Genomic DNA, 14449 nt, shown 5'->3' on the forward strand with positions numbered 1-14449 from the left:
CTCTATGAAATTGGCCCCTGTTGTGTAACAAATGTCTGCTTAGAATACAGAGAACCAGTCAGTGGTCACAGACAGCATATGATGCATGATATTTTGGCTGGTTACCGAATACCGACAATAGCTAGTTGTTGAAATCTGATCCTGATCATGTCAAGATGACGTTGTTAGTAACGATCTGTGGTGTCCAGAAGTCAATTGCGTTCATAGAACCAGCGAGTTCATTTGTGTTGTCCTTCATGGAACATGGCAGCTGGCTGGACAGGCCCTCGTGGTTCAGTGAGCATCCAATCAATATGCACACCCAACTGATGTTGACGCACGCTATCACTTCTGGCGTATCAACTTGACTTCATCTGTCATTTACAAGAGACATTATTGGTCAAGTCATATAGACTTTGACCCTGCAAGCATCCAGCTGTATCTTTGCTTGTATGCGTGTGTGTCAAGCATTGCATTATTGAACAAGTATAAAAATGCTTTTTTGGGGGTTTGATGTTTTTAACTTTAAAAAGACTTAGGGGGAAGAGTTGCTTCCACTCTAGATTTTTGGCGATATCTCAAAAATGCTACCCCTTTTGAAATGAACTGTTCATAGGTTAGTTCAGGCGCGCAACTTTTCAGCTGATCAGCTGATTTCCTCTTTTTCTTTTCAAAACAGTGCTATAGAAAACTGAAAAACACTATTTAAAATTGAAGTGTGATCGGACATTTCCTCTTTTTTTTTTTAATTAGAAAGTTGCATGCCTGCAAGTTGTATTGTATACATCTACATGGAGATTAAGAATCGAACGTTCAAAAAAATGAAGGTAGACGATTGTACTGCCTTTTAATGCATCTACTGAGTACAAATGCAGGGGCAGCATGTAAACTGACTGCCTAGTTGTCAGCGTAACCGTACATGTATCAACAGTTCATGGTCTTGACCTTATGCAGTATGTGGTAGCAACAATAAACAGTGTCGAGACACTAATGTCCTCACTGTGAAAGATAGCGCTATGATCTCTTAAAGGGAAGAAATTAATGGCAAAAAACGTTGGTCAGAAGTACAGCTGCTTTCGACAGTATAAAGCATTTTGAAGATCGTTTCACTTCAAAGTACATGTACATGTAATGTGATATCATTCAAAATCACAGTGGAGGATGTTTAATGGCGAGACAGTAAGAAGGTTGACTGTGACATATATGTAGTCTAATATACATTTGTACCTTGCAGGAAATAAGTATGTTAACCCTCCTACAGTACTGTCAATCTCATCCAATGTTGAATGGTTGTTTTGAATGATGTTTTGAATCATATCACAAAGGGGAAAAGTGCACAGTTAACCCTACTACTGTTTGACCGTTCAATATGAAAGGGAAACAGTGCACAGTTAACCGTGTACTTAGTAAATTTGCATTTACCACATGATATCCCATTGCAGGCCACAGTGGGTGCTAGTCAGATAGTATGTATATAAGAGGGTTGGCAATTGTACTTGAAGATTTTGAAGACGGACTACCCTCAATATTAAACCATTCCTTTAGGCACTGAACACATTTAGTAATTGTCAAAGACCAGTATTCTCACTTGGTGTATCCCAACATATGCATAAAATAACAAACCTGTGAAATCTTTTACTCAATTGGTCATTGAAGTTGCAAGAAAATGATGAAAGAAAAAAAAAAACACCCTTGTTGTACAAAATAGTGTGCTTTCAGATAGGAATAAAAGGCATCTGGCCAGAAGTCTTTTTTTATTTTAGTGAAAAATTACCTCTTTCTCAAAATCAACGTTACCAGAGGGAGTCGTTTTTCACAATATTTCTTACTATCAACAGCTCTCCGTTGCTCGTTACCAATTACGGTTTTATGCTATATTTTGAGTAATTACCAAACAGGTACAGTGCCTTTAAAGCGTGGGATGGGGTATCCATCCAATGTTACATCCGTCTTTGCAAGACGTCCCCTGATTGTGGATATTTTCAATGAGCTATAAATCGATGATGTCAGAGGCTGCCCCTCTTGATACAACCCCCCAGCAGGAAATGGCGGCTGATCACGCTTATTATGACCGCTATTATTAGTCTAGGTGGGATTCAGTGGGTTTTTACCGACGCCGGCTGTGACTGTAGTGACTGTACAGTGGAAAGTAATCCTTAGTGGAAAGGGACTCCGACTGTACAGTGCCCAATTTCAAAATTATGCTTAATACCAGAATAAGATTACCAGCCAAAACACCATGTCACAAGTACAATTTGTGATTGGTATCCTGCTCATTTTTGCTAAAGCATATAAATGTTAAGCAGAATTTTCTGCTTACAAATTAAGCATGAAATTGGGCCCGGATGATATGACTAGCAGGAATGGCAGATTTTAGATTTTTCTCTGAACTCAGATTTTTGGTTTTGTATGTCTGCCCTATGACTCAAGTTGCTGTTATTTACTTCAGATGAAGCAGTCCTTGAAATTATTTTTGGAGGACAAAGGCCTCTTTCATTTTGCAAAGGGCACTTCCGTTGGAAAGTTTGAGGAACGTTTATTCCAGCTCTGTAGAGAATTCACTTTCTTTGATCTACATGTACCTCTCTAGTGCTATGTGTATTAAGCACTTCATACTCAATAGTTTCCCAGAGTTCTGTTACAAACAAATCTACAGGCAAATCACACGGGTGGGATTCAAACCCACAACCTTTGCATTGCTAGAGCAGTGTCGTACCACTTTACCATCAAGCTAGCACATTAGCTAGGGGTAGTTGAGGATCCCCTGGTTTATTACCAGAAATATTTACACGAAAATGTAATATTGGGTGGGTTTTTGTTTGGACCAAAATGAGACACCGCCCACAGAACTTTTCTTTGTTTTTTTCCTCTTTTTATACTCTATGCTATATATTGTATACTGCATGATACAGCATTATATAGCAAAAAAAAAAAAAAAAACCCACACTGTTACACTTCACCCATGTCTAGACCTTCAGACTTATGTAAATGTCACATACAGTGTTTATACCCAACTGTGACCCCCTGTGAATTTTTTCCTCAATGGGCGTAATTTGGGTACATTAGGTACGTGGGTACGTTCCAGATCAGATCGCTGTGAACTCTCACTCGGGATATGATTGATTTATCACCATCTGCCCCAGGTGGCCGACCTCATTTTTATTCTTGATCTTTTCCCAGCCTACTTAAATTTTTGTTACCCTTCTTAGAAAATATACATGTATTTGCCAAAATGTATGCAAAGAAAAAAAAAAGAGATGGAAACCAGTCTCATACGGTACGTAACATGGTATTTTGATTGGTAACCTTGTAAGCTCTTCTGGTAATCTGGTAAGCTCTTCGTTAGAAACCCATTTCTAAACCTGACACCCAATCCCAGACCCACCTCTACCACTGACTTCCTCATTCTAGCCCCTCTATTCTCATTGCCCATAAATCACCCAAGTTAAACATACATTAGGCCTATAAAAACAAACATTCAAAACCCCATTTGTGACACCAATAGACCTTTATCATGGTGCAGCCATTTTGAATCTGCCATTGGTATCAATGTTACCAAACCGAGGCTGGAAGAACAAAATAGTCTGGTTCCAAATTGTGAAAGGATTATTAGTATTCATTATTGTTATTCCATACTAGGAACATGACCAAGATGGAGGCAGCATGATAAAGGTCTATACCTTGACACCTCGCCAAAACCCTAGACTCGACCATCATTGAGGTACCCCAAAGCACCCCTTGACACACCCAGACACCCATACACCTTAATGTATCATCACCTCTAAAAGCTCTACATGTTAGCGACACCTCTTTAATTATGTCTGGACCCACCCATGCCAATATCCTCAACACCCAAAAGCATATCTGTTCATCTGGATGCCACACCCATGTCGCACCCCTTCCCAGCCCATCAACATTTTAATAGTGCAAGTCAAAAATCTACCCATTCCTTTGGAATATTCATTTGTCGTCAGTATGAAATCAGAATTCATATATTATGAGTATAAATGCATTCCAAGAATTTGAAATGAATACTGAACTGAAACCCGGGAAACTGGCCATTGAGGATCGTTTGTACACGTAGCATCTTCAACTAGTGCCAACACACCCCCCCCCCCCCTTTCTAAATTCCCTGCTTTCGGGAAATCTAACACGAGCCTGACCTTTTAGAAAATTAGGTTCCCATCACAAACTTTCCCGTACAATTTGATGTGAATGTTAATAATATAAGAAGAAGGAACGTTTTCAGCCGTAGGGTAAAAGAAGAACACACCCGGATGCTGTTACGCCAGCTGCCCGTGCTCGAGTATCATGTAGACACTTTGTTTTTCCTCCGTCGTCCGCTCGCTCTGTGTTTTGCAGTCGCTGGGTGTCAGTGTAGTTATTTTTTTTGCACCGGGCTGATTTTTTGTAAGTGAGTTATCGATGGGCCTGTGGGGTTGTGTGTCCCGAACGATCACCGTGGTCAGTTGTAATTTGTCACAGAAACCGGCAGTATTTATGTGTGGATTGTCAAACATTTCTTATTGATCCTTGGCTACATGGGAGAAAAAGTCAATTTTTGTTGGTGGTCGTACAGTATGTCGGAAGAAAAAGAAGAAAACCAATTCAGAATTTAGAAAGATCAATGAGTTACATGTATACTGTTCAGGTCAATATCAACTGAAGATTAAGTTGTTTTCCTTTGTGATAGAGCAGTAAACTTTCTTATCAGCCCCAAATCATCAGAAGATGAAAAAAAATAATGATAATTAGCTTGATACCGACACGTTTTTTTTTGTACTTAATGATATTTGATATTATCAGAAAGATCAAGCTGATTCGTTTTTGAAAGGGCAAGGACACCAAGATGTTTTTCTTCTATGAAAAAGGCACTCAGATAAGGAAATTGAAAAAAAGTCTTGAATAATCGGTTAGATAATAAAAAGATAGTTGTGCTACATGCATAGGCCGCATCTGTATTGGCTGTTGTTAAGGGGGTTACTAAGGACGTCCTATACTTCAATGCATGATGACATGGCTATGTAGCCATAGCCAGAGACCCTCTGGACATGGCCTCAGCCTTCAATAGTACATGGCCATCGACATCAAAAGCTACATGTAGGGTTGTATTTTAATTAGACTGGTGCTCGTCACTTCCTTTGTTCTGATTTCCTCTTATAAGGTCAGGGACCTAGAGAATAATTGTAAATGGTGGCAGGGTCACTCCGGAATCCATCGTTTGCATTGAGCGGATATTTATGTCGGAGATGTGTTCTAGTTAGAAACTTTGTAAGCAATTATTAGCCGTATGCCTCAAAGATGTTATTTAACCCTTGTCTGAATTTGCGGTTACAAGCTGCCAATGGCTACGGCTGGATTGCTGGGTCATAATGCAGTGAGGTATCAATGATGCCCGTAGCAAAACTGGTATAGCTTTCACTGGTTCATATTTCACGTAGAATAGAGATGCTTTTCAACACTGATGAACTAGCCAGTTGGACCATTTAGAGAGGATTTTGGCTGGTCATGTAGTGTTTTGACTGGCATTTGGGCAGCGGATCACTGTCAATGGAGAACCAGGAAAACCCTTAGAAAAAAAAAGGTCATATGTAGCTGTAGCTGCAGCTGTAGCCGCCAATTCGGATATCCTAAACAGTGTCCCAGGCTGGTTACATTAGCCCAATTTTGGGACTGTGTATTGACAGGGTAAATTAAATTGGCTCTACTTTTAAAGCCCTGTTCACATTACTCTATTCCCAAGGGTTGCCCCCGGAGGAATAAAGGCTGGCCTTTTCACACTATGATCGCCAGCCTTTTCACACTATGATCACGGGAAAATTGGTAGTTTAAACAATTTTGACAAGGCTTAACAAATAAGGCTGGTGAATAGTGACAAATTTCCCTAATCAAGTTTTAACAATGTGTTGATAAGAAAGTAACTGATCAATCTTCATTGACCTCAGTGTGATCAAATTTAAATTACCTGTCTGGCAGAAGTGTAAATAGTGTCCATTTATTATTACGAACTCATTGTGCATTTATGCGAATTTGCTAATTGATTATTCGTTTCGTTTTAACTTATGCAGATATTATGGAAATTCCGGACAATATCAAATACTGCAAAGCATTGGCGATGGTAGACTTCAGTGGTAACCCGCTCTCAAGGTAAATATGTAAAACAGGATGATTAATCAAAACATACGTCTCCAAATTGTTTTTGTTTTTTTCCCCCACAGAGAAGTATTGCTGAGCAGAAATGGTACACCAACCAAACTAACCTGTATTTTGTAATGCTTGGGACTGGCGCTGTGCTAATTTTTCACTAAGATTTTGAAGTTACTTACATGTGTAGGCTTATTAGCTTTAAAATTGAGAAAATAGAATTAGCTGGGGATTGCAAACAACTTACCAACCAAATGGACCGAGAGTATAAATGCAATAAATAGTTAATGGCCTGACGTTTCGACCCTAGCAGAGTCTTTCTCGAAAGCTTGAAAATTAGAACTGTTGTGTCGAGTCATGTTTAGTCATTCACAGTCAAAGTGCATACTACAAGGTCGACTGATCCTGTAGCGTTGTTAATTACTTTTTTTTATTGCTACACTGGATATGAAGAAGCGATACAAATAATCTACATGTGCAATGCTGGTTAGCCTCTCCAGATGACAATTCTGTACATGAATGATTCATGCACAGTGAACTGCTGAGCACTCATAGCGAGGGCTACGTGTAGCCAGGACATACCATATTATACATGAAGCTCTACGGACATAGTCTGCACATTACTGCACCGGGTCTTATTGAATTGATCCTGTTGCCATGGCGATGCCGGTGGCACTGCATTAACATTCAGTCCCGATGGAGGCTAATGCAATCCCCCACTTGCGACCCCGGCGACCTGCGAGAGTGTCGAGAGTAGAGGAATCTTGCTCTGTCAATCTGGACGTTAAAAAGAGCAAGAAAAAATAAAAATAAAAAAGGTCTTCTTCTTCTCCTTCTTCTTCTTCTCTCACCATCTGATCTAAGATATTCTTGTCCTCTCTCCCCCGAAAATTGTGACTTCCTCGGCTGTATTTAAATGTCTGACTGACTTGTTTCCGACCGGCCCGGGGGCGAGTCGGCTGATCGTTTGACTAGACCTCATAAATTTGGATATAAACCGGTTTCAACTCTTTGATCATTTCCATTGCAACAGTCACACTTAAAACAAGTTGTTTTCTGTCAGCAGTTGGACACATGATAATCACAGCTCTGAACCTCGGTTCTGTTTTACGTGTGATACACAGCACAGCATGATTGAAATATATTTGTGAGACTCAAACTAAACATTTGAACATCATTCTTCTGAGACATAGATGTTGAATAAATAAAAAAAAAAAAAAAGAAAGAAAGAAAAAACTCCGTCTGGAGCTTACTGGCCCGTCATTGAAATCACTGGCCTCAGACCAGTGGGTCCAGTGTAAAAACCCGAGCCATGGACCCATTGAGAATGTTCAGATTTTTTATCTGAATTTAGACCTCTGTATGGGAAATAAATTAAGATCAAAGTTACAGAGGCCACAAGATCGAAGTAGTCTGGTCCTCATTTAGTTTTAAAGTTGAGAATCCACATTTCTTATTGCTACTACATGAATGTAGTGCACACAGTAAACAAAGCAAAAGATACATTAGCAGTAGTATGCAGTAGATAAAGGTTTACCGTGAGATTGTATTATTTTACCCCGGAATGCCCGGAGGGAAATATCCAGGCAGATGTTTTTTTTAAATAGCATATTAAATTTACATATACTTTAAGGTAACGACACATGTTAGATATTCGGGACGTGTGGGAGTTTTTAAAATTATAGGTCTGACGCAGCATTGCCCTTAATTCCTGTAGAGTAGCAAATAAAGGTATCAGACTATTTGTTTTTATAACACCCCTTAGCAATTTTCTGCCTTATAGTGCATAGATTAATAGTCTGTAACCATTTCGGATTACATGACACTACACATGCAGCACTCAGTAAAAGTTTTGCAATCTGTATTCGCGTCATCCGTGGATTGTAGCATTCAGGTCTGTAACTTAATAGTACAGTATTTAGACATGTTTGGGATGTTAAAAAAACAAATATTGATACATGTTTGGGATGTTAAAAAAACAAATATTGACTGCTTTTACTCGTGCAATGGTTAAAACTATGACTCCCGAGGTGATCCCCGGAGCGTTCTATTTTCCCTCGGCTTCTCCTCTGGAAAATAGATTGCTCTGGGATCACCTCGGGAGGCATAGTTTTAACCATAGCACTCGAAGCAGTCAATATTTGTATAATATCAGTCGGCCCTCAATATAAAGAGCATTGTTAAGATGAGGTTCTGCTTATAAATAGAGTATATTCTGAATCCCAAATCTCATTTCTGCTTTGTGTTTCTTTGTGTTGCTGTCCTCTTATCACAACATTCCAACATTATCACAACATAGAGAGATAATTTGGCCATTTTCAGCAACCAAGAGTCCACTGTACTGTTTTGTTTTTTTGCAAGATAGTAACTTTATTTCTCAATCCATATTGCATACTTACAACCTCTTGGCTTGGGTAACCACTGACAGATCTGTCAGAATCTGTTTATTGCAATTTTGTCAGACTTTTAAAAATCTCTCTTTTCTATTTTTATTTTATTTTGAATAACAATATTTAAAGAAGAGAGAGTCAGTTTTGCACAGTAGGCTTTTAAAACCAAGATAAACACCAAGTATAAAACATTCCATGGGCTTAGACCAAAATTTGGGTCAAGAGAATGCCCCACAGTTAAAAAAAAAATACCTGGAGGGAAGCCTGAATTGAACATCGGGAGTTTAGAGGCATCCTGTTACAAAATGCAATTTCAAAGAATGCTCAAATTATTGTAAAATTTGCGCATGATGTTGTTTTGGACGCATTTCTCCTCAAGCGTGTCATGAAACCCAAGCTCATGAAATAGGTCATGTTTGGCTGATGGTTCTTAAAGGCACAGTATGCCTTTGGTCTGTGGAAATGTTTGATTGTTTTAATTCTTTAAAGACATTGTACACTATTGGTAATTGTCAAAAACTACCTTCACAGTTGGTGTATCTCAACATATGCATAAAATAACAAACCTGTGAAAATTTGAGCTCATTCGATCATCGAACTTGCAAGATAATAATGAAAGAAAAAAACACCCTTGTCACACAAAGTTGTGTGCGTTTAGATGGTTGATTTCAAGACCTCAAGTTCTAAATCTGAGGTCTCGAAATCAAATTCGTGGAAAATTACTTTTTTCTTAAAAACTAAGGCACTTCAGAGGGAACCGTTTCTCACAATGTTTTATACCATCAACCTCTCCCCATTACTCGTCACCAATAAAGGTTTTATGCTAATAATTCTTTTGAGTATTTACCAATAGTGTCAACTGCCTTTAAATAAATGTAGATCTGTATACAATAAAAATAGCATGTGAAAATTTCATTTCAAAGTGTTGGGTTTTGGAGATTTTGCTGAAAATCTAGAGTTAATATTTCCATGCAGGAAAATAATCTTTGAAAGCTACTGAGATTCTAAAAACTCTTTACACAATTATATTACTTTGTAGTTAACTTTTTCTCAAAACACTTTATGCAATAGCCTGCTTTCAAACCAAAAGTTTTTATTGGCATTAATTTTTTTAATCTAGTCAACAATGCATGCACATATGTACTTTAGATTAATAGCAAAAACAATCAATAAATGTAGGATAGTACATAAATAATTCAAATCCCCAAGTTGTGAACAATTCTAAAGGTTAACATTATAGTGAAAACAACTGAGATCAAATTGTGTTTGTCACAAAAAAAATTTTGTCAGGATTTTTACTAGCACTTAAAAATTGTCTGCTTGTAAAAGCAGTACTTTGAAGTTGTGCGCGGGCAAACTTTATGAATAATACAAAATATTTTGGATGGTTTTCACAGATTTGATGGGCCTAATTTGTTTGCTGCAGAAATATTTTAAACATTTTCCCTACATGTAGGTAAGCAGTTTTGTAACAAACCCCACCAAAAATGATACCTGTATGTAACTTGAATGTTGGTATTGCACGGCGTTGAAATTCTCTCCATCGGCAATGTTTAATATATTGAATATTGGATTTCATATTTCCAATGTTGAGGATCCATTTACCGACTTAATAAAATATGCAGAGTGCCCCTCGGATAGCTTGAACATCGCTGGGAAGCTTTTTGGAAATAGGTTAAATGATAAATCTGTGAAACATTTTGCTTGCAATCTGTCTAGCCGACTTGTGTGCTAAAATTATAAAATATGCACAGTGCCACCTGCACAAATTAACGAAGAGTTGTGAAGGGGAAAAAAGGAGTAAGAAAAACAAAAATCCATGGCAGATTTATAGCATTCGCGATTCAAAATGTGACCCCTCTGACTGTATGGATCTCACACTTGACACAGCTTTTCTGACATATGCTTGTTTCCAGAGCTGGTATTTTATTTGCAGTCAACATCTTCATCTGAGATCATTATGAACCATGAAAATTATGTACATAAAAAAACCTGCCGAGATACTCACATGCTATGGAAGTTAGCAGAAGTCAATCCAGGGATTGCCTTCAATCATGTTAATGATTTCAGCAACTGGCAAGCGGGATCAGTTCGTTTTTCATTTCATCATGTCATCTTTTCCACGAGTCCATATTTGTTAACATGGTTTTCTTTCGCGAATGTCATTTTGTATGGGACTTGAGTTTGAAACCATATAAACAATCACAAGTGGTTTACACGTAGCATGAAAAAGCAATGCACTAGACAGCTGGACCACGTGGAAAGAATTTTGGCCGGTCCTCTTGAGTTTACAGCTGGCATTTGGCCAGCCGGCCAGTTTTAAAGGGAAAGTATACTTGTGGTAATCAGTATTAAAATTAACGGCAATACAAAGGTTTGCAGCTTCTGATAGTAGAAAGCATTCTTTAGAACATTTGATTTTGGAGTAATGTGGTAAAATATACAACAAATATAGGTTTTAATGCCCCTCACAGGGCTGTATGCTTCGTTTTTGAAAGGGCAAGGGCACCAAGGCATTTTCTCCTGGGTAAAGGGCACCCTATGATGTAATTGCAAATTTGTACTGGAGCATTTCAAGGGCACCAAGGCAATGACCAGGGGATACAGAGGCAATCGCCTTCATTGCCTCCGTGAAGTATCAGGCCTGCCCTTAATTTGAATCTGAGAAGCGTTACTAACAGTAACGCTTCTCAGATTGTGTATTCCTATTAGGGACTGTTCTTCCCGCATTGCCATTTGCTCTGTATTTTCGGTGAGGGCTCAAAAATGTAACCCACTTTTGAAATAAAATGTTTTCATTTGTATTGTGTTCATCTACATTTATATGGGAATACAATAATCAATTTGTTCCAAAAAACCAAAGGTATTTTTTGCCTTTACGGGGCAATGCTGGAAAACCTTGACAGGGCAGGCACATATTGCAAAGCGTATGCCGTGTTCCTTGACTACAGCACCCTGCGCTTAATGGAATTAACTGGTAAACGTACTAAGTGTGATTTGCATTGTAATTGGATACGGGCCTAAGGCGTAATAAAATGCGCATACAGACATGTATGGTAAACAATGTCCCGGTCCATATATTGCATTCTTGGCGGGGCAAGGTAATACTTTCTTGGTGAATTGCACATTTCATTACAATTTTTTTTTTACACAGAAATACACATTTCAAAAGTAATAAAACAGAAATATCAAAATATTCGTTACCATTTTTAAATAAAGTTATAACTAACAAAATTCTCAACGATTGGATTAAGGTTCATAAAAACATGGCAATGAAATGTGATGATTATTTCAAATGGGTTGGTTTGTATATATACTGCTCATGTGTTAATTGAGGAGATGTAGGATAGAAATGAGAGTACATTGCACTCTTTCACTAACCGATGGTTTTCACAACGAAGAAGAAAAAAAAGAAGAAGAAGAAGAAAAAAAAACAGAAACGAAAACTGGTTATGTCAAAGTTATGTTTTGTGCTATTTTCAGATAGTCAACCAGTTGTGTCAAAGTTATGTTTAACAGTTTTGTGTGAAATTGTTTTGACCCACATAAGACCCAACTCTAAATTTAGATTTTTAAATATTGAATAGCTTCATAATATATAATAGATGTTTAATAGCTTCATTCATGAAATATAATCTATACTGTGCAGTACACTGAAGAACAAAGTTACACCTCAAATGTACCAGATTTTAGTTTATAAGTCTCCATTCCGAAATGTAGTCAGTGTCTTTTTCCGTCTTTTACTTTGTAGTATGATCAGGAATGAAATTAAAGATACCCAGCTGGGTATTTTGTCATTTTCCTTTTCCCTTATAAATAAAAATAAAAAAAAACTGAATATTTGATTTTCATTTTTTTCACCCACATTTTTGATAGAAAGAAAGTATGTTTTTTTTTAATTTGAAAAATTCTGTATGCCCCATACATGTAAGCTCACACGTGTCCACCGCGATTCAAGCGTGTGTACTCGTCAGAGCCAAGATCCACTAAATGAAATTTACACAAAGGTCACAACGCCGTCACGCTTCCCAATCAAGACTGGTGCCCCGCTACATGTCTAATGACATTCCAATGGAATAGATATCCGGGGGAGCAGTGCATATAATCAGCTGAGGCCCATTTGTCATCTTATTGATTATCGTTGTCCTACAGAGCTGGGACTCAAGTACAGGCAGTGCATGAGTATAAACAATGATGGGTGCATTTAGACTAATGGTGATCAATTGGAGCACTTTAGGCACAAAATACATGGTTTATGGCGCTTAAAGGGGCAGTGCATGTTTTATTTAGTGTCAAGAGACATTTGTAGAATATAAATCAAGGGCAAGGCCACTATAGAGAGAAAGCTAAATTTGTTGTGGAGCATCTAAGGAGCACCAACATGACCAATGCAATTCTTTTATGGCGTGTTTAAATCTTGAAAACTAGATGATTATGTACTCTTCTGAAAACAAATGATGTACTATCCCTTGATGATATGTTTCTTGAAAACTAGAGGATTGAAGAAATGAAGGTACTCTTCCAAAAACCAGTGATATATCATCCCTTTATGATATGTTTCTTGAAAACTGGAGGATTGGAATGAATGTGTTCTCCAAAAACCAATGATATGTACCATCATGTTATATTTCTTAAAAACTAAGAGGATTGGAATGAATTAATTGGTCAAAAAGATACATGTAGGATGTACCATCCCTTTATATGAATGTACTCATCTAAAAATCAATGATGTATGATCCCTTCTATAGGGTCTTAATTGTATTTTTTGAAAACTAGAAGATTGGAATGAATGCATTCTCCTCAAAAACAAATGATGTTCCAATCCCTGTAGCAAGTTTCTTGAAAACAAAGAAGCTTGGACAAACATATTCTCATAGAAAACAAAACACAGCTGCGCACACTTCTCATCCTTTAAAGCCATTATACCCTTTCGGTACAGGGAAAAAAAAAAAAGTACACAGATTTACAAATAATTTACAGGGTTTACAGAAGGTAATGGTGAAAGACTTCTCTTGAAATATTGTTCCATGAAATGCTTTACTTTTGGAGAAAACATTAAAACAATATAAATTCTCGTTAGCGAGAATTACGGACTTATTTTAAACACATGTCATGACACGGCAAAACGCGCGGAAACAAGAATGGGTTTTCCCGTTATTTTCTCCCGACTCCGATGACCGATTGAACCTAAATTCTCACAGGTTTGTTATTTTATATATTAGTTGTGATACACGAAGTGTGGGACTTGGACAATGCTGTTTCCCGAAAGTGTATAATGGCTTTAAAGAGAGTTCATTTTACAAGCAACGTTAACAGTAAAGTACATTAACGCACTGTGAATACTAGCATGTAGGCAGACTGAAAGGGTTTTGTTTCACGCTTGTGCTACGGTTTTGCGCGGAGGGCTCAGCAGGACAGTAGCGTAATATAAGTGGACACAGAAACATGTCTGCTAGACGCACAACATAATCTGCTTCACAAACTGGATGCTGTTTTGCATTTCTTTTGATGGGGCATCAATATGCCAGGTCTGATGGATTCTGCAGCGGGCTGTAATGGCGGTTTGAAGGGAATGAGTTGTGTAAAGGGAAGGTATAGGTTTTACAGGCATGTGTACTTCGTTTTTGAAAGGGCAAGGGCACCAAGGCATTTTCTCTAATGTAAAGGGTACTCTATGAGGAAATTGTAAAATTCTACTGAAGCATTTCAAGGGCACCAAGGCAATCACCTTCGTTGCCTCTGTGAAGTACATGCATCAGGCCTGGGTTTTGTAATTACTCCTAAAATTAAGAGCAACAATGACACAATTCCGACAAAAAAATTCACCTCAAATCCGACAGTCGCTCAACACAGACCATCAGGATTACTAAAATATGACCAACCTCACGATCCTTCATATTGAAGCAACAAACAATAATTTCAGTACAATCACCCAA

General features: G+C 37.9%; 1 protein-coding gene across 9 annotated transcripts in view; it reads left to right on the forward strand.

The window, feature by feature from the left end:
* Positions 1–14449, forward strand: part of LOC139949924 (protein scribble homolog) — a 121165-nt gene that overhangs the window by 24463 nt on the left and 82253 nt on the right. For all 9 annotated transcript variants that reach the window (XM_071948500.1, XM_071948504.1, XM_071948508.1 and 6 more), the window contains exon 3: positions 6048–6126. In XM_071948500.1, coding sequence (XP_071804601.1) covers positions 6048–6126 — 79 coding nt within the window. The remainder of the gene's footprint in view (positions 1–6047; positions 6127–14449) is intronic.

The sequence above is a fragment of the Asterias amurensis genome, chromosome 17 (assembly GCF_032118995.1).
Source record: "Asterias amurensis chromosome 17, ASM3211899v1".
Taxonomy (NCBI): Eukaryota; Metazoa; Echinodermata; class Asteroidea; order Forcipulatida; family Asteriidae; genus Asterias; species Asterias amurensis.